Source organism: Mobula birostris, chromosome 1 (assembly GCF_030028105.1).
Source record: "Mobula birostris isolate sMobBir1 chromosome 1, sMobBir1.hap1, whole genome shotgun sequence".
Classification (NCBI taxonomy): Eukaryota; Metazoa; Chordata; class Chondrichthyes; order Myliobatiformes; family Myliobatidae; genus Mobula; species Mobula birostris.
The window spans coordinates 211199626-211218352 of NC_092370.1; the positions used below are offsets into that span (position 1 = coordinate 211199626).

The window sequence follows — 18727 nt, forward strand, 5'->3', positions numbered from 1 at the left end:
CAAAGGTCAGAACAAATTGCATATCAGATTTGTAAAGTTACCTGCAAAAATTGAAATAATTGTTTCATAAATGTTTATCATTTAGGAGAGTGAGAATTTGCTGAATTCATTGACTGGCCAACCTCACCCTGATGATGTGTTGCTGTTTTCCATTCCATACTGTGCTCCCTACACTGCCATGACCAACTACAAGTGAGTTTTATATCTTAAGAGCTTTATTCAATTGTCAGAGATCCAAATGGTGAAAGTTAGGAATATAAAGTCAGTAATTAAATTAATTGTTGTTCACTAATTGGTTCATTCTCATCTTTGAACCAGAAGACCCAGCTTCAATCTTGGCACCTCCTGCTTTATGGAAATTACACATTCTGTGACTGTGTGAGTTGCTGCACAGGTGCTTCAGGTCCAAATGACACAAGGGTTGGTTGGTTAATTGGCCATTGTAAATTACCATTCATCAAATGGGTGATGAATATAATTAAAAAGAAAATGGAATTCATGTAGGTAGGTGGTTAATGGTTCTGTATGCCTGACTAAATAGGGAAATGGCCGATTATGAAATTGGCTTAGGCACAATCATTGAAGGGGAACATTTAGTAGGAAAAGCTGAAATGAAAAAAAAGCTCAGGGTGTCCTAGTGGTGGCAATTCACACTTGCATGGAGGAAGTAAGGAAGGCAAGAATTAAGTTGGTACTTTATCTATAACAGATTTAGTGGTGGCCTTGTCAGAAATCTGGTAACAGCTCTCATGGCTGAAAGGGAGAAAGGCAAGATCCAACTCGAGTACCAACTAGCAATGAAATGGAAAAAAAGGCTTAAAAAACACAACAGAATTTGGTGACAGAAAACAGTATCTCTAACTTGTACTCTAGTCAATCTAATGGTTGCAGTTGTTATTCTCAATTACACTTTTTCAGCTGCAGTCGTTGTACTGTTTTGATGCTTCTTTCAGATTTTGGGGCTAAGTTCAAATACTCAAAACATAAGGCGTTTATTTGAAGGCCATACTAAAAAGTATTTTTTCTGTACTTTTCTACTTTAGGTACAAGGTAAAACTCACTCCAGGCACACAGAAGAAAGGGAAAGGTTTGTAAAGCTATTGATACTGTTTTCTCCAGAAATTAGCTTCAAGTAGCCAACATAAAATAGTTCTTGATTTTGTTCTTTAGCGGCCAAAACTGCCTTGCACAATTTCCTGCATTCTAAAGAAGCCTTGCAACGGGAAAAAGATCTATTACGAAGTGTGAAGGTAATTTATTTTTGTTTTTTATGCACAAATTTATGAAACATTTGTTTACTGCAGATGAGTGTTTTTAGTTAACTATAAAATCACTGATTATAAATCGTGGCACCTATAAAATTAATCAAGGATCTGTATGTTCTGAAATGCATGATATTTTAACAAATAGACTGAACTTGATGAAGGCATACATGCTGGCAACTTAATGTAGCAGAATTAAAGCTCAATAAGTTCTGATTTTATTATAAAATCCCAGATGTATATATTTTGTTTAATTGAAGGATCAAAGTTGGTCTTTACCTTAACTATTTTTACTCCTAATGTTCAAGTGTACATGGTTCTACTCCAGTTTCAAAAGGGTACAAGCAGCAGTTCATTTCAAAATCATGCATAAGTTTAATATTCCAATGGTACCACAGAGTTCAAAAGTATTGGAAAAGTTAATTTTTTTTTGTACTATGAATGAATATGCTATCAGCTAAGTGCTTTTTTTTTTATATATACACACTTAGGAAACTGACTTGTCAAGGAACATTCCCGGAAAGGTGAAAGTCTCAGCACCTAATTTATTAGCAAACAAGCGGAAATAAACACCTAGAATTTCCTTGAATTAAGATGTGCTCTGAGGACGGTCCAGGAAAGTATTACATATCTGGTTATAAAAACACTTGACAGTTACTTTACAAGAAATTTATTAAATTATAACTGAATGGAACTTAATTTGATACTGTAAATTTCAAAATAAAAGCTATTATCAAACAGCCACTTATCCAGGAGCCTCTCTGTGAAATATCAGCCACTTGTTGTTGTATGGTCATCAGAGCCTTTTGTTCATGAATGAAGTACAAGTCGAAAGCAATTTTTGAAAGTGTGGAGGGGTTTTAATAAAAAAATTACATTAAGTGCTTGTCATTGAGTGTGGTTGATTAAAAAGCCACTTATGTTGCCTGAAGTTGACTTAATTACTGAAGCAGATAATACACTCGTGCATTGTTATAGTGATGCCATTTCTACAGGCTACAGAAAATTATATAAGCTCACCAAACGTAGATCAGAATTTCTTTTGCACTGCTGACCTTGAAGGAGAACTGCCCAAAAAAAACCTGTGGTGTGGGGTTCCTCCATTATTGTGATCTGCTATCTCAGTAGTCAAGGTGAACCCTGGCGTACTGAACTAATTGTAATTAAGCACCCAATCACAAACATTTCTCAGATAGTAAAACAGGAAAATAAAACAAATTTTATTTTTAAATACCAAAAGGTTTAATCATACTGATAAGGAAGGAATTGAATAGAAAATATTTAAATTACTTGAATATTTCACAATTTAAGGGAAGTATAGTCCTTACGTACTATTTGCATTTTGTAAAAGTTAAGGAATTTGCTAAGTAGTAGTTATAATTTCTATCATATAATTCAACATTATGCAGTGACTCAAAAAACAAAAACTACAGAAATCTGAAATAACATTACTGGAAATACTCAGCATGTCAGCTGTTATGGTTGCAGCCTTCTCCAACTTTAATATACAGGAAGTCTATTTTGTAAGTACGTGAAATTTATAATTCACTTAATTAGACAATGGAAGAGTAAAAACGTTGTCCTATTGAGGTACACTCAATAGCTGAAAGTACCTTTGAATCCCCATGTAACAGAGCATGCATTCACAGTTTTGCCAGCATTACAATGGCAAAATATGGTTCAACTTGAAAGTTCAAATAAAGGTCATCATTGGTCAACTGACTTGAAATAGAATTGGGATGCAAATTTAAAGTTTAAATTAATCTACCACTTTAATACTGCAGGCTTGGTATTCAACAGAGAGACACTTTTTACTATGTAGAAAGCAAAAAATAAGCTCAGCAGCATTTATTGAACAGTATTAGGAAGTTGTTGGTGAGAGCAGCACAATACATGCACCATCTAAGACAAATCAACCTGTTTGATTGGCAAGTCTGTTGGGAGAATACCATGAGAAAGTTATCCACTGTATCACACAGCCATTATGTCTTCAGTGATCACAAGGTTAAAAAGCTAAATGTCTTAAATTTACCATCACTTGTGAAAGCATTTTTACGCTTTAAGTCTGTAACTTTGATAGTAGCTCACATCTTCTCGAGGGAATGGGCAATAACTGTTGGCCTTGCCAGCAAAGCACCTATCCAGTTTAGGCTGAATCACAGATTCTGAAGTGCTATGTAAATGTCCAAGGTTTTTTTTTCTAATTAAGAAAAAATCCATTTTTTAATAAGAGCTGAATGGCAATGAGATAGAATTCCTCTCTTGAGGGAAAAGACCAAATATGTAATCATACTTTATAGTTGAAGGTTTTTGAATGCATAAACATTTGCTCTGATAGCACAAAGTAAACCATTTTCCTTTTGCTTGACATTCATTCAAAACAAAAAACAATAAATTTAAGATTTATTTATGCACAAGCATATTAAAACATTTGGAAATGTCAATAACTACCTACAAAAACAGGTACCAATAAAAAAAACATGATTCTTTGACCCCCAGCAAGTCATCTTTTGCACTGCTAGAACAAAGAATAACTAAAATCACACTATAATGATTTAAGGTGGGAATTATATTGGCAGAACTCATGATCCAGATGTGTTGCTGCTTCCAGCTCGTTGATTGATATTAAGAAGAAGATGCTTTGGAAGACAGTCCCATATATTGGCAAGCATTTCTTTATAGTGGATCACTGCCTCTAGGCAAAGTCTAAAGAGGAAAAAATGCAACAAAATAAAATCATTTATTAATTCAAAATGTATACAATAATTTCTCCAAGAATGAACCACAAATACTAACAAAACCACAAGGTGTTTTTTTTTTAAAAACCTATCTTGTGTAATTTGTAAGAATAAATAATGCTGGATACAGTTTCACATTATCACTGAACAGATACAAGGGTTGCAGTTGATCCACCTTCCCTCAAGCTAAAACAGTCCAGGTGAATCCATACAGTGAACAGACATTTGGGTATTCACTGTTTTCAGCAGTTGCTAGTCTCATTAATATATTTAACATTCTTTTCCTGATATACTTGTGTGATTAATCAGCACAGTTTTTAAATCAGCATGGTTTCTTTAGCAGAAGCCCTCTTCCATTGAAAGGTTCAACTTTTAAGAATATAGATTTCCAAAGTATATATTCGTAGAAGAGGGTAGCTAAGTGTGGGACTCCTGGACAGCAAGACTGGGGAATTAATAACAGTAAACAAGTAAATGGCAGATAACTTAAATCATCAGTCTTCACTGCAGAGGACACTACTATCATCTCAAAGTTAACCAGTGCACTAGTTTCAAATAGGAAGGAAGGAGCTGTAATAATCCCTATTGCAAATGACAAGATATTGGAAAATCTAAAGACCTAATCATATTAAAGGCAGACGTCGATGATCTAGATGATAGAATTGATGGTTTTGTGAGCCATCAATGATCTGCATATAAAGGTTTTTAAAGAGGTGGTGACTGCAGAGATCGTAGCATCATTTCATTGGTTGAATTTTTTCCAAATCTCACTGGTAACTACAGGAAAGTTGCGAGTTTGATCCTCTTGTTTAAGAGGAAGGTTGGTGAAGTGTGGGAAACAATAAGCCAGTTAATTTATCATCATAATCAAGTAACATAGCAAATCATTTAGAAAAGCTTGATGCAATGAAACCAAGTCAACACGGTTTTATGAAAGATATAATCTGCCACGTGACAGTGAGTATAGGAATAGACTGAGGTGGAGGATAAATGTGTGGCTGAGGGATTGGAGCAGGGGGCAGGGATTCAGATTTCTGGATCACTGGGACCTCTTTTGGGGCAGGTGTGACTTGTACAAAAAGGACGGGTTGCACTTGAATCCCAGGGTGACCAATTTCCTGGCGGGGAGGTTTGCTAAGGCTACTGGGGAGAGTTTAAACTAGAATTGTTGGGTGGGAACCGAACTGAAGAGACTGGGGAAGAGGTGGTTGGCTCGCAAATAGAGAAAACGGAGACAGTGTGAGGGCGGATTGGCAGGTGATAGAGAAGGGACGAACTCAGACGGACTGTTTGAGATGTGTGTATTTTAATGCAAGGAGTATTGTGAACAAATCAGATGAGCTTAGAGCGTGGATCAGTACTTGGAGCTATGATGTGGCCATTACAGAGACTTGGATGACTCAGGGACAGGAATGGTTACTTCAAGTGCCGGGTTTTAGATGTTTCTGAAAGGACAGGGAGGGAGGTAAAAGAGATGGGGGCATGGCACTGTTGATCAGAGATAGTGTCACGGCTGCAGAAAAGGTGAACGTCATGGAGGGATTGTCTATGGAGTCTCTGTGGGTGGAGGTTAAGAACAGGAAGGGGTCAATAACTCCACTGGGTGTTTTTTTTACAGGCCATCCAATAATAACAGCGATATCGAGGAGCAGATAGGAAGACAGATTCTGGAAAGGTGTAATAACAACAGGGTTGTTGTGGTGGGAGATCTTAATTTCCCAAATATCAATTGGCATCTCCCTAGAGTGAGGGGTTTCGATGGGGTGGAGTTTGTTAGGTGTGCTCAGGAAGGTTTCCTGACACAATATGTAGATGGGCCTACAAGAGGAGAGACTGTACTTGACCTGGCATTGGGAAATGAACCTGGTCAGGTCTCAGGTCTCTCAGTGGGAGAGCATTTTGGAGAGAGTGATCATAATTCTATCTCCTTTACAATAGCATTGGAGAGCGATAGGAACAGCCAAGTTAGAAAAGCATTTAACTGGAGTAAGGGGAATTATGAGGCTATCAGGCAGGAACTTGGAAGCTTAAATTGGGAACAGATGTTCTCAGGGAAAGGTACGGAAGAAATGTGGCAAATGTTCAGGGGATATTTGTGTGGAGTTCTGCACAGGTACGTTCCAGTGAGACCGGTAAGTTATGGTAGGGTACAGGAACCGTGGTGTACAAAGGCTGTAGTAAATCTAGTCAAGAAGAAAAGCTCACGAAAGGTTCAGAGTGCTAGGTAATATTAAAAATCTATAAGATTATAAGGCTAACAGGAAGGAGCAGGAGCTTAAGGAGGAAATTAGGAGAGCCAGAAGGGGCCATGAGAAGGCCTTGGCAGGCAGGATTAAGGAAAACCCCAAGGCATTCTACAAGTATGTGAAGAGCAAGAGGATAAGACGTGAAAGATTAGGACCTATCAAGTGTGACAGTGGGAAAGTATATATGGAACCGGAGGAAATAGCAGAGGTACTTAATGAATATTTTAGTATTCACCATGGAAAAGGATCTTGGTGATTGTAGTGATGACTTGCAGCAGACTGAAAAGCTTGAGCATATAGATACTAAGAAAGAGGATGTGTTGGAGCTTTTGGAAAGCATCAAGTTGGATAAGTTGCCGGGACCAGATGAGATGTACCCCAGGTTACTGTGGGAGGCGAGGGAGGAGATTGCTGAGCCTCTGGCAATGATCTTTGCATCATCAATGAGGATGGGAGAGGTTCCGGAGGATTGAAGGGTTGCGGATGTTGTTCACTTATTCAAGAAAGGGAGTAGAGATAGCCCAGGAAACTATAGACCAGTGAGTCTTACTTAAGTGGTTGGTAAGTTGATGGAGAAGATCCTGAGAGGCAGGATTTATGAACATTTGGTGAGGTATAATATGATTAGGAATAGTCAGCATGGCTTTGTCAAAGGCAGGTCATGCCTTACAAGCCTGATTGAATTTTTTGAGAATGTGACTAAACACATTGATGAATAGCAGTAGATGTAGCGTATATGGATTTCAGCAAGGCATTTGATAAGGTACCTCATGCAAGGCTTATTGAGAAAGTAAGGAGGCATGGGATATAAGGGGACATTGCTTTGTGGATCCAGAAATGGCTTGCCCACAGAAGGCAAAGAGTGTTTGTAGACAGGTCATATTCTGCATGGAGGTTGGTGACCAGTGATGTGCCTCAGGGATCTGTTCTGGGACCCTTACTCTTCATGATTTTTATAAATGACCTGGATGAGGAAGTGGAGGGATGGGTTAGTAAGTTTTCTGATGGCACAAAGGTTGGGGGTGTTGTGGATAGTGTGGAGGGCTGTCAGAGGTTACAGTGGGACACTAATAGGATGCAAAACTGGGCTGAGAAGTGGCAGATGGCGTTCAACCCAGATAAGTGTGAAGTGGTTCATTTTGGTAGGCCAAATATGATGGCAGAATATAGTATCAATGGTAAGACTATTGGCAGTGTGGGGGATTAGAGGGATCTTGGGGTCTGAGTCCATAGGACGCTCAAAGCAGCTGTGCAGGTTGATTCTATGGTTAAGAAGGCATACGGTGCATTAGCCTTCATCAATAGTGGGATCGAGTTTAAGAGCTGAGAGGTAATGCTGCAGCTATATAGGACCCTGGTCAGACCCCACTTGGAGTACTGTACTCAGTTCTGGTTGCCTCACTACAGGAAGGATGTGGAAACCATAGAAAGGGTGCAGAGAAGAATGTTGCCTGGATTGAGGAGCATGCCTTATGAAGACAGATTGAGTGAACTCAGCCTTTTCTCCTTGGAGCGACAGAGGATGAAAGGTGACCTGACAGAGATGTAGGAGATGATGAGAGGCATTGATCGTGTGGATAGTCAAGAGGCTTTTTCCCAGGGCTGAAATGGCTGCCACAAGAGGGCACAGGTTTAAGGTGCCTGGAAGTAGGTGCAGAGGAGATGTCAGGGGTAAGTTGTGTTGTTGTTGTGTGTGTGTGTGTGTGTGTGTGTGTGTATGTTTTTTTTTTACACACAGAGTGGTGAGTGTGTGGAATGGGCTGCCAGCAACAGTGATGGAGGCGGACACGATAGGGTCTTTTAAGAGACTTTTGGATAGGTACATGAAGCTTACAAAAACGGGTAACCCTAGTAATTTCTAAGGTAGGGACACATTCGGCACAACTTTGTGGGCCGAAGGGCCTGTATTGTGCTGTAGGTTTTCTATGTTTCTATTATCTTTAACAGATTTGCTGAAGTACTTTAAGGATGGAACAAAAAGACATCTGGAAATGCAGTATATTTTCATTTACAGAAATTTGCAAGTGTGTTATCATAGATTAAAAACTAGTTACTGCACAGAAGACAGTCAGAGTAAGTACGTCTTTTTCAGATTGGAGAAATCCAACAAGGAGTGGCAGACGCATCAGTCCTTGGTCCCCCTTGGCCTATCCTTGTCAATAATAATGATATGGAGGAGAGAAGAGAGCGTAAAGTATCCAAGGTTGCAGATGACGCAAAAATTGGAATAAGAGTATACTGTAAGGGCGATATTTGCACCCTACAACGGTACAGGTGGGTTACGTGAATGGGCACAGATTTGGCAATTGGAATTTTGTATAAGAAAATGTGAAGAGATCATTGCACTCTGGAAGGAGGAAACAAAAAGGTAATTTTTAAATGGATGAAGACTGCATTCCCAGGGTGGAGATGACTAATATGGGGGGGGGGGGAACGGACGGACGGACGGACAGGCGCGCACACTGCTGCGTGCATGGAACATCCTGCCAGGAGTGGTGGCAGAGTCAAACACATTGGGGCATTTCAGAAACTTAAAATAGAACATGGATCATAGAATAATGAATGGCTATGTAGGAGGGAAGGGTTAGATAAAACAAAGGTCAGCATAACATCATGAGCCGAAGGGCTAAACTCTGCTATAATGTTCTAAGAGAGGGTGTTACATAGCAAGTTTGATAATTTATCCACTGGTGAGAGGAAGTATTTTTACAAAGTAAAGCAGCTGTCATTTAAAACTGAGACTTCTCACACAGCGTGATGAATCTGTGGAATTCTGTCAGAGAGGGTTGTAGAGACTAGAATTTTTTAAATATTTAAAGAGGGGAGCAGATAACTTTGTTTTAAAACAATGGTCAGGAAATTGAGGCATTTAACACTGGGGCAGATCGGCCATCATACTGAATCATGTGCCAGGCTTCGGCAGCCAAGTGGCTTAACTTTGCTTCTATTTTCTTGTGTGTGAGACACCTATTCCATTTGCATTTTTAGTCAGTTTAAGGAAATGGTTGCAAATAAAAATTAACATTTTATCCTGGCAAAACAAACTCCCAAATGAGCCATAGCATTGGCCATTTTAGTAACTAAACTTCAACTGCGTTTTCTTGTCCAGTTCCACCAAACTGGAATGAACTAGCTCCCTCATATATTGATTGTAGCCAAAGGTGAAAGCAGAAGATTCTGTCAGACTCAGAAGCCCTTCAAAGCTGTTTGGCTTGACAAAATCATTCTCTTACCTGACAAGATCATTCTCCTACCTGACAAGAGACTTTGGTTGTACTGAGAAGATCAGGATGTCATTACTATGAGCCTGCAAAAAAAAAATGATGATTTAGAAGGTAAAAACAAAGTCTTAGAATTCAATATCTTGTTTGCCTTCATGAATCAATCAATGAAGACTTACAGCGTAGCCTCAAAGTATACAGGCATAACCCACCAGCCTCTCCCCCCCCCCATTGTTTAATTCTGGCATCTCCCCCTCTCCCCCCTTCCCTCTCAGTCCTCCTGAAGGTCCTTGGCCCAAAACATCAACTGTTTACTCATTTCCATAGATGCTGCCCAATCTGTTGAGTTCCTCCAGCATTTTGTATACTTTTCCAAGCATCATCTGTGTATTGCAACCAAAAGATTGAAGTTGGGATCACCTTACTACCAGAATGCCAATTTCCCATTTATCCTGTAGATTCCTTCAGAATGAAACCTGTTAGCGGTGAGGGGCAGCACTGAAGCAAAGACTGAGAAAAGTGCTGGGGTAAATATACAAACTTGCTTGACACAATTTTGCACGTCATTTTGGTTAAGATTCTGGCTTGCATGCCAGTTTTCCAGAACATATTTATAAATGAAACATTTTAATTTGAAAATAACAAAATCAATTTTTTTATTACACCATCACTGACTGGATGGTAAACTACTGTAATATACTTAAAATGCGTGTCTTGACAAACCTGTTAGTCTTTTAACATCAAATTATGAGGAAAGCTTTTATCTTTAGACCCAAACTGGTCTCTAAAACTGAAACACATTACCATGAAGTTGCACAAATGTTTTTGATGAATTACATCTATGCTAGCTTCCAGTTAAAGTAAAACTTAATTTTCTTTCCTGGGAGACAAGGGTACGAAGTGGCAAAATGAGGGTATCATTTAAAGAAACTGCCAATGAACTTACTGCTTGTTGTCGAGCTAACAAATTGTTAGCACATCCGCCAAAAACAATCACTTCTGCCTCATCATTTGTACAAGCAGAATGCCAAAGCCTGAAGATAAATAATAAAATTAGTAATAACATTCATGGTGTTGCTTGAAAGGATTTTAATGTTTATTTCAATTATATGTCACTTTCCTCAATGAAGGCAAGGGACATCACTATTTCTATTTCCTTATCTATGTATATGTAAAATTGTATGTTGAATTGCAGAATCACATAGGAAAACTGTTAACAAGAGCAAAATGGTAAAAATTGATCTGAAGCAACACAGTTTGATGCTGACAACAGGAATTCTGCAGATGCTGGAAATTCAAGCAACACACATCAAAGTTGCTGGTGAACGCAGCAGGCCAGGCAGCATCTGTAGGAAGAGGTGCAGTCGACGTTTCAGGCCGAGACCCTTCGTCAGGACTAACTGAAGGAAGAGTGAGTAAGGGATTTGAAAGTTGGAGGGGGAGGGGGAGATCCAAAATGATAGGAGAAGACAGGAGGGGGAGGGATAGAGCCAAGAGCTGGACAGGTGATAGGCAAAAGGGGATACGAGAGGATCATGGGACAGGAGGTCCGGGAAGAAAGACAAGGGGGACCCAGAGGATGGGCAGGGGATATATTCAGAAGGACAGAGGGAGAAAAAGGAGAGTGAGAGAAAGAATGTGTGCATAAAAATAAGTAACAGATGGGGTACGAGGGGGAGGTGGGGCCTTAGCGGAAGTTAGAGAAGTCGATGTTCATGCCATCAGGTTGGAGGCTACCCAGACGGAATATAAGGTGTTGTTCCTCCAACCTGAGTGTGGCTTCATCTTTACAGTAGAGGAGGCCATGGATGGACATGTCAGAATGGGAATGGGATGTGGAATTAAAATGTGTGGCCACTGGGAGATCCTGCTTTCTCTGGCGGACTGAGCGTAGATGTTCAGCAAAGCGGTCTCCCAGTCTGCGTCGGGTATCAATGCTGTATCAGTTTGTGTGAGGGGGAAAAAAGAGAAGATCCATGTATCCTCCATTTTCTTCCAACTACTTTTAAGTTCCCTGTGCCATCTCTGGCTACACAGGAATATTGAATCAATGCCTGGTCGGCCCAACTCTTGATAGATAAATCAGAGGAAATTTAACAGTCTGACTAAAGGCAGATATCTCTGCACAGCATGGTTCAGATCAGAAACAAGATAATGCAATCAGTCTGATGTCCCCCCAAATCTGCTGATCAGAACACCTACATTCAAATAAAATATATAACAAAATAAAAAATATTATATATATATATATATATATATATATATATAAATAAATAAATAAATAAATAAATAAATAAAAAACAAACATAGATCCCTGGGGAACTTTGGCAAATCTTATCCCTTGGAAGTCTAATAGCTTTCCTATGACTGTTGCAAGGCTTATCGGCCTTTAAATTTCTAGACTATCTTACTGCCCTTCTTAAGCAAAGAAACTAAGGCTATTCAAAATCCTCCAAGGACCTCACCTGTGGCTTAATAGGATATAAAGATCTCCACTGAACACCCTGCAATCTCCTCCCTTGCCATCTCAGTATGCTGGGATAGATTCCATCAGACTTAAGGGACTTACCCATCTTAATGTTTTTCAAGACACCCAATCCTCAATATTAATAAGTCTTAGAATATGAACACAGTCCATCATGTCATTCTCCTTGATGAATACTAATGCAAAGTACTCATTTAGGATCTCTCCCCCTATTGCCCTTCCCTGCAGGTTTAACAATCAGCAATGGTCTGACATCTCTAGGCTCGTTGTAAGAACCCAGATTCTTAACCATCTTAAGCTGCCTCACACCGAATCAGAAATTCTTTTCCTAAACCATCCATCTCTTGGCATAAGAAAACATAAGTAGACCACTTGGCTCTCAAGCTGCTCTATGATTCAATATAATGGCTGATCTGCCCCAGGACTCCTCTGTACTATGCCAGGTCCCTATATCCTCAATTTCCTTCCATCTCAGCAATTAGCCAAGTGAATCTCCTTCGGAATTTCTCTAATACCAGTAAATACTTTCTTAAACAAAGGGATGGCCCTATCACTGTACAATTCTACCAATGCTTCCTTATTCCTAAACATTTATCTTCTTGCAATAACAGTCAATATATCATTCCCCACCCTAACCACTTGCTGCATCTGCCTACTAATGGTTTGCAATTTCTGATGTTAAAGTGCAATACAGCTTCTGCCTCAGGGCATTCTGAGGGGCGATGTTGGGAATGTGTGAGAATAAAATAAAATGAGCGTGGGAATGAAGTCAATGGCTGCTTTATGGTCATCACAGACCACGTGGGCCAAAGGCCCATTCTCATGCTATATGACTAATTTGTAATGTTTAGAAACATAGAAAACCTACAGCACAATACAGGCCCTTCGGCCCACAAAGCTGTGCTGAACATGTCCTTACCTTAGAACTACCTAGGCTTATCCATAGTCCTCTATTTTTCTAAGCTCCATGTACCTATCCAGGAGTCCCTTAAAAGACCCTAACGTTTCCGCCTCCACCACCGTCAGCGGCAGCCCATTCCACGCACTCATCACTCTCTGCATAAAAAACTTACCCCTGACATCTCCTCTGTACCAACTTCTAAGCACCTTAAAACTATACCCTCTCGTGCTAAGCCATTTCAGCCCTGGGAAAAAGCCTCTGACTGTCCACACGATCAATGCCTCTCATTATCTTGTACACCTCTATGAGGTCACCTCTCATCGTCCGTTGCTCCAAGGAGAAAAGGCCGACTTCACTCAACCTATTCTCATAAGGCATGCTCCCCAATCCAGGCAACATCCTTGTAAATCTCCTCTGCACCCTTTCTATGGTTTCCACATCCTTCCTGTAGTGAGGCGACCAGAATTGAGTACAGAACTCCAGGTGGGGTCTGACCAGGGTCCTATAGAGCTGCAACATTACCTCTCGGCTCTTGAACTCAATCTCATGGTTGATGAAGGCCAATGCACCTTCTTAACCACAGAGTCAATCTGCGTAGCAGCTTTGAGCGCCCTATGGACTCGGACCCCAAGATCCCTCTGATCCTTCACACCGCCAAGAGTCTTAACATTAATACTATATTCTGCCATCATATTTGACCTACCAAAATGAACCACCTCACACTTATCTGGGTTGAACTCCATCTGCCACTTCTCAGTCCAGTTTTGCATCCTATCAATGTCCCACTGTAACCTCTGACAGCCCTCCACACTATCCACAACACACCCAACCTTTGTGTCATCAGCAAATTTACTAACCCATCCCTCCACTTCCTCATCCAGGTCATTTATAAAAATTACGAAGAGTAGGGGGTCCCAGATCCCTAAGGCACACCATTGGTCACTGACCTCCATGCAGAATATGACCCATCTACAAACACTTTTTGCCTTCTGTGGGCAAGCCAGTTCTGGATCCACAAAGCAATGTCCCCTTGGATCCCATGCCTCCTTACTTGCTCAATAAACCTTGCATGGGGTACCTTGTCAAATGCCTTGCTAAAATCCATATACACTACATCTATGGCTCTACCTTCATCAATGTGTTTAGTCACATCCTAAAAAAAATTCAATCAGGCTCGTAAGGCATGACCTGCCTTTGACAAAGCCATGCTGACTATTCCTAATCATATTATGCCTCTCCAAATGTTCATAAATCCTACCTCTCAGGATCTTCTCCATCAACTTACCAACCACTGAAGTAAGACTCACTGACCTATAATTTCCTGGGCTATCTCTACTCCCTTTCGCGAACATCCGCAACCCTCCAATCCTCTGGAACATCTCCGGTCTTCATTGGTGATGCAAAGATCATTGCCAGAGGCTCAGCAATCTCTGCCCTCGCTTCCCACAGTAGCCTAGGGTACATCTCATCTGGTCCCGGTGACTTATCCAACTTGATGCTTTCCACAAGCTCCTGCACATCCTCTTCCTTAATAGCTACATGCTCAAGTTTTTCAGTCCACTGCAAGTCATCCCTACAATCACCAAGATCCTTTTCCGTAGTGAATACTGAAGCAAAGTACTCATTAGGTACCTCTGCTATCTCCTCCGGTTCCAAATATCCTGCTCGCCAAGGCCTTCTCAAGGCATTTTCTGGCTCTCCTAATTTCACTCTTAAGCTCCTTCCTGCTAGCCTTACAAATCTTCTAGATCTCTATTATTATCTAGTTTTTGAACCTTTCATAAGCTCTTCTTTCCTTCTTGACAAGATTTACAACAGCCTTTGTACAGCACGGTTACTGTACCCTACGATCCTTTCCCTATCTCATTGGAAAGTACCTATGCAGAACCCCACGCAAATATCCCCTGAACATTTGCCACATTTCTTCTGTATGTTTCCCTGAGAACATCTGTTTCCAATTTAAAGAACATAGAATAGTACAGCACAGTACACGCCCTTCGGCCCACAATGTGCCAACCCGCAAACCCTGCCTCCCATATAACACTCCACCTTAAATTCCTCCATATACCTGTCTAGTAGTCTCTTAAACTTCACTAGTGTATCTGCCTCCACCACTGACTCAGGCAGTGCATTCCACGCACCAACCACTCTCTGAGTAAAAAACCTTCCTCTAATATCCCCTTTGAACTTCCCACCCCTTACCTTAAAGCCATGTCCTCTTGTATTGAGCAGTGGTGCTCTGGGGAAGAGGCACTGGCTATCCACTCTATCTATTCCTCTTAATATCTTGTACACCTCTATCATGTCTCCTCTCATCCTCCTTCTCTCCAAAGAGTAAAACCCTAGCTCCCTTAATCTCTGATCATAATCCATACTCTCTAAACCAGGCAGCATCCTGGTAAATCTCCTCTGTACCCTTTCCAATGCTTCCACATCCTTCCTATAGCGAGGCGACTAAAACTGGACACAGATCTCCAAGTGTGGCCTAACCAAAGTTTTATAGAGCTGCATCATTACCTCGCGACTCTTAAACTCTATCCCTCGACTTATGAAAGCTAACACCCCATAAGCTTTCTTAACTACCCTATCTACCTGTGAGGCAACTTTCAGGGATCTGTGGACATGTACCCACAGATCCCTCTGCTCCTCCACACTACCAAGTATCCTGCCATTTACTTTGTACTCTGCCTTGGAGTTTGTCCTTCCAAAGTGTACCACCTCACACTTCTCCGGGTTGAACTCCATCTGCCACTTCTCAGCCCACTTCTGCATCCTATCAATGTCTCTCTGCAATCTTTGACAATCCTCTACACTATCCACAACACCACCAACCTTTGTGTCGTCTGCAAACTTGCAAACCCACCCTTTTACCCCCACATCCAGGTCGTTAATAAAAATCACGAAAAGTAGAGGTCCCAGAACTGATCCTTGTGGGACACCACTAGTCACAACGCTCCAATCCGAATGTACTCCCTCCACCACCACCCTCTGCCTTCTGCAGGCAAGCCAATTCTGAATCCACCTGGCCAAACTTCCCTGGATCCCATGCCTTCTGACTTTCTGAATAAGCCTACTATGTGGAACCTTGTCAAATGCCTTACTAAAATCCATGTAGATCACATTCACCGCACTACCCTCATCTATATGCCTGGTCACCTCATCAAAGAACTCTATTAGGCTTGTTAGACACGATCTGTCTTTCACAAAGCCATGCTGACTGTCCCTGATCAGACCATGATTCTCTAAATGCCCACAGGTCCTATCTCTAAGAATCTTTTCCAACAGCTTTCCCACCACAGACACAAGGCTCACTGATCTATAATTACCCAGACTATCCCTACTACCTTTTTTGAACAAAGGGACAACATTCGCCTCCCTCCAATCCTCCGGTACCATTCCCATGGACAATAAGGACATAAAGATCCTAGCAGGAGGCTCAGCAATCTCTTCCCTCGCCTCGTGGAGCAGCCTGGGGAATATTCCGTCAGGCCCCGGGGACTTATCCGTCCTAATGTATTTTAACAACTCCAACACCTCCTCTCCCTTAATATCAGCATGCTCCAGAACATCAACCTCACTCATATTGTCCTCACCATCAAGTTCCCTCTCATTGGTGAATACTGAAGAGAAGTATTCAATGAGGACCTCGCTCACTTCCACAGCCTCCAGGCACATCTTCCGACCTTTATCTCTAGTCGGTCCTACCTTCACTCATGTCATCCTTTTGTTCTTCACAATTGAAGAATGCTTGGGGTTTTCCTTTACCCAACTTGCCAAGGCCTTCTCATGCCCCCTTCTTGCTCTCCTCAGCCCCTTCTTAAGCTCCTTTCTTGCTACTCTATATTCCTCAATAGACCCATCTGATCCTTGCTTCCTAAACCTCATGTATGCTGCCTTCTTCCACCTGACTAGATTTTCCACCTCACTTGTCACCCATGGTTCCTTCACCCTACCATTCTTTATCTTCCTCACCGGGACAAATTTATCCCTAACATCCTGCAGGAGATCTGTAAACATTGACCACATGTCCATAATACATTTCCCTGCAAAAACATCATCCCAATTCACACCCGTAAGTTCTAGCCTTATAGCCTCATAATTTGCCCTTCCCCAATTAAAAATTTTCCTGTCCTCTCTGATTCTATCCTTTTGCATGATAATGCTGAAGGCCAGGGAGCGGTGGTCACTGTCCCCCAGATGCTCACCCACTGAGAGATCTGTGACCTGACCCGGTTCGTTACCTAATACTAGACCTAGTATGGCATTCCCCCTAGTCGGCCTGTCAATGTACTATGACAGGAATCTGTCCTGGATACACTTAAACTCTGCCGCATCTAAACCCTTGGAACTCATCAGGTGCCAATCAATATTAGGGAAGTTAAAGTCACCCATGGTAACAACCCTGTTATTTTTGCACCTTTCAAAAATCTGCCTCCCAGTCTGCTCCTCGGTATCTCTGCTGCTACCAGGGGGCCTAAAGAATACTCCCAATGGAGTAACTGCTCCCTTCCTGTTCCTGACTTCCACCTATACTGACTCAAAAGAGGATCCTGCTACATTACCCACCCTTTCTGTAGCTGTAATAGTATCCCTGACCAGTAATGCCACCCCTCCTCCCCTTTCCCCCTTCTCTATCCCTTTTAAAGCATTGAAATCCAGGAATATTGAGAATCCATTCCTGCCCTGGTGCCAGCCAAGTCTCCGTAATGGCCACTACATCATAATTCCATGTTTCTAAGCTTCCAAGTTTCTGCCTGATAACCTCATATTTCCCCTTACTCCAATTAAACGTTTCCCTAACTTGTCTGTTCCTATCCTTCTCCAATGTTATGGTAAAGGAGATAGAATTGTGATCACTATCTCCAAAATGCTCTCCCACTGAGAAATCTGACACCTGACCAGGTTCATTCCCCAAAACCACATCAAGTACAGCCTCTCCTCTTGTAGGCTTATCTACATATTGTGTCAAGAAACCTTCCTGAACACATCTAACAAACTCCACCCCATCTAAACCCCTCACTCTAGGGAGATGCCAATCAATATTTGGGAAATTAAAATCTCCCACCACAACAACTCTTATTATTACAACCTGTCTCTTTATCTGCTCCTCGATATCCCTGTTACTATTGGGTGGTCTATATAAAAAAAACACCCAGTAGAGTTATTGACCCCTTCCTATTCCTAACTTCCACCCACAGAGATTCCGTAGACAACCCCTCCATGACTTCCTCCTTTTCTGCAGCCGTGACACTATCTCTGATCAGCAGTGCCACGCCCCCACCTCTTGCCTCCCTGCTTGTCCTTTCTGAAACATCTAAAGCCTGGCACCTGAAGTAGCCATTCCTGCCCCTGCATCATCCAAATCTCTGTAATGGCCAAAACATCATAGCTCTAAGTGCTGATCCACGCTCTAAGCTCATCCACTTTGTTCATAATACTCCTTGCATTAAAATAGACACCTCTCAAACCTTCAGTCTGAGGACATACCTTCTCTATCACCTGCCTATCCTCCCTCTCGCACTGTCTCCAAGCTTTCTCTATTTGTGAGCCAACCGCCCCTTCCTCCATCTCTTCAGTTCGGCTTTCACCCCCCAGCAATTCTTGTTTAAACTCTCCCCAATGCCCTTAGCAAACCTCCCCACCAGTATATTGGTCCCCCTCGGATTCAAGTGCAACCCGTCCTTTTTGTACAGGTCACACCTGCCCCAAAAGAGGTCCCAATGATCCAGAAATCTGAATCCCTGCCCCCTGCTCCAATTCCTCAGCCACATATTTATCCTCCACCTCATTCTATTCCTATACTCACTGTCACGTGGCACAGGCAGTAATCCCAAGATTACTACCTTTGAGGTCCTGCTCTCAACCTCCTTCCTA

At 41.6% G+C, this 18727-nt stretch overlaps 2 protein-coding genes across 6 annotated transcripts in view; one reads left to right on the forward strand and one right to left on the reverse strand.

The window, feature by feature from the left end:
* The window catches only part of LOC140204220 (ribosome quality control complex subunit NEMF), a 70131-nt gene extending 67990 nt beyond the window's left edge, over positions 1 to 2141 (forward strand). Inside the window, exons 30-33 of the mRNA XM_072270751.1 lie at positions 86 to 192; positions 1044 to 1087; positions 1171 to 1250; positions 1754 to 2141. Coding sequence (XP_072126852.1) covers positions 86 to 192; positions 1044 to 1087; positions 1171 to 1250; positions 1754 to 1831 — 309 coding nt within the window. The 3' untranslated portion in view covers positions 1832 to 2141. The remainder of the gene's footprint in view (positions 1 to 85; positions 193 to 1043; positions 1088 to 1170; positions 1251 to 1753) is intronic.
* A 317-nt stretch (positions 2142 to 2458) lies between these two features.
* The window catches only part of LOC140204226 (kelch domain-containing protein 2-like), a 46461-nt gene continuing 30192 nt past the window's right edge, over positions 2459 to 18727 (reverse strand). For 2 of the 5 annotated variants that reach the window (XM_072270764.1, XM_072270773.1), the window contains 3 exons: positions 10414 to 10501; positions 9501 to 9553; positions 2459 to 3968 (listed from right to left, as the gene is read on the reverse strand). In XM_072270764.1, the coding sequence (XP_072126865.1) occupies positions 3845 to 3968; positions 9501 to 9553; positions 10414 to 10501 (265 nt within the window). In that variant the 3' untranslated portion in view covers positions 2459 to 3844. Of the gene's footprint in view, positions 3969 to 9479; positions 9554 to 10413; positions 10502 to 18727 lie in introns of all 5 variants that reach the window. The other 3 variants (XM_072270781.1, XM_072270790.1, XR_011887564.1) reach the window with 3 other exon arrangements.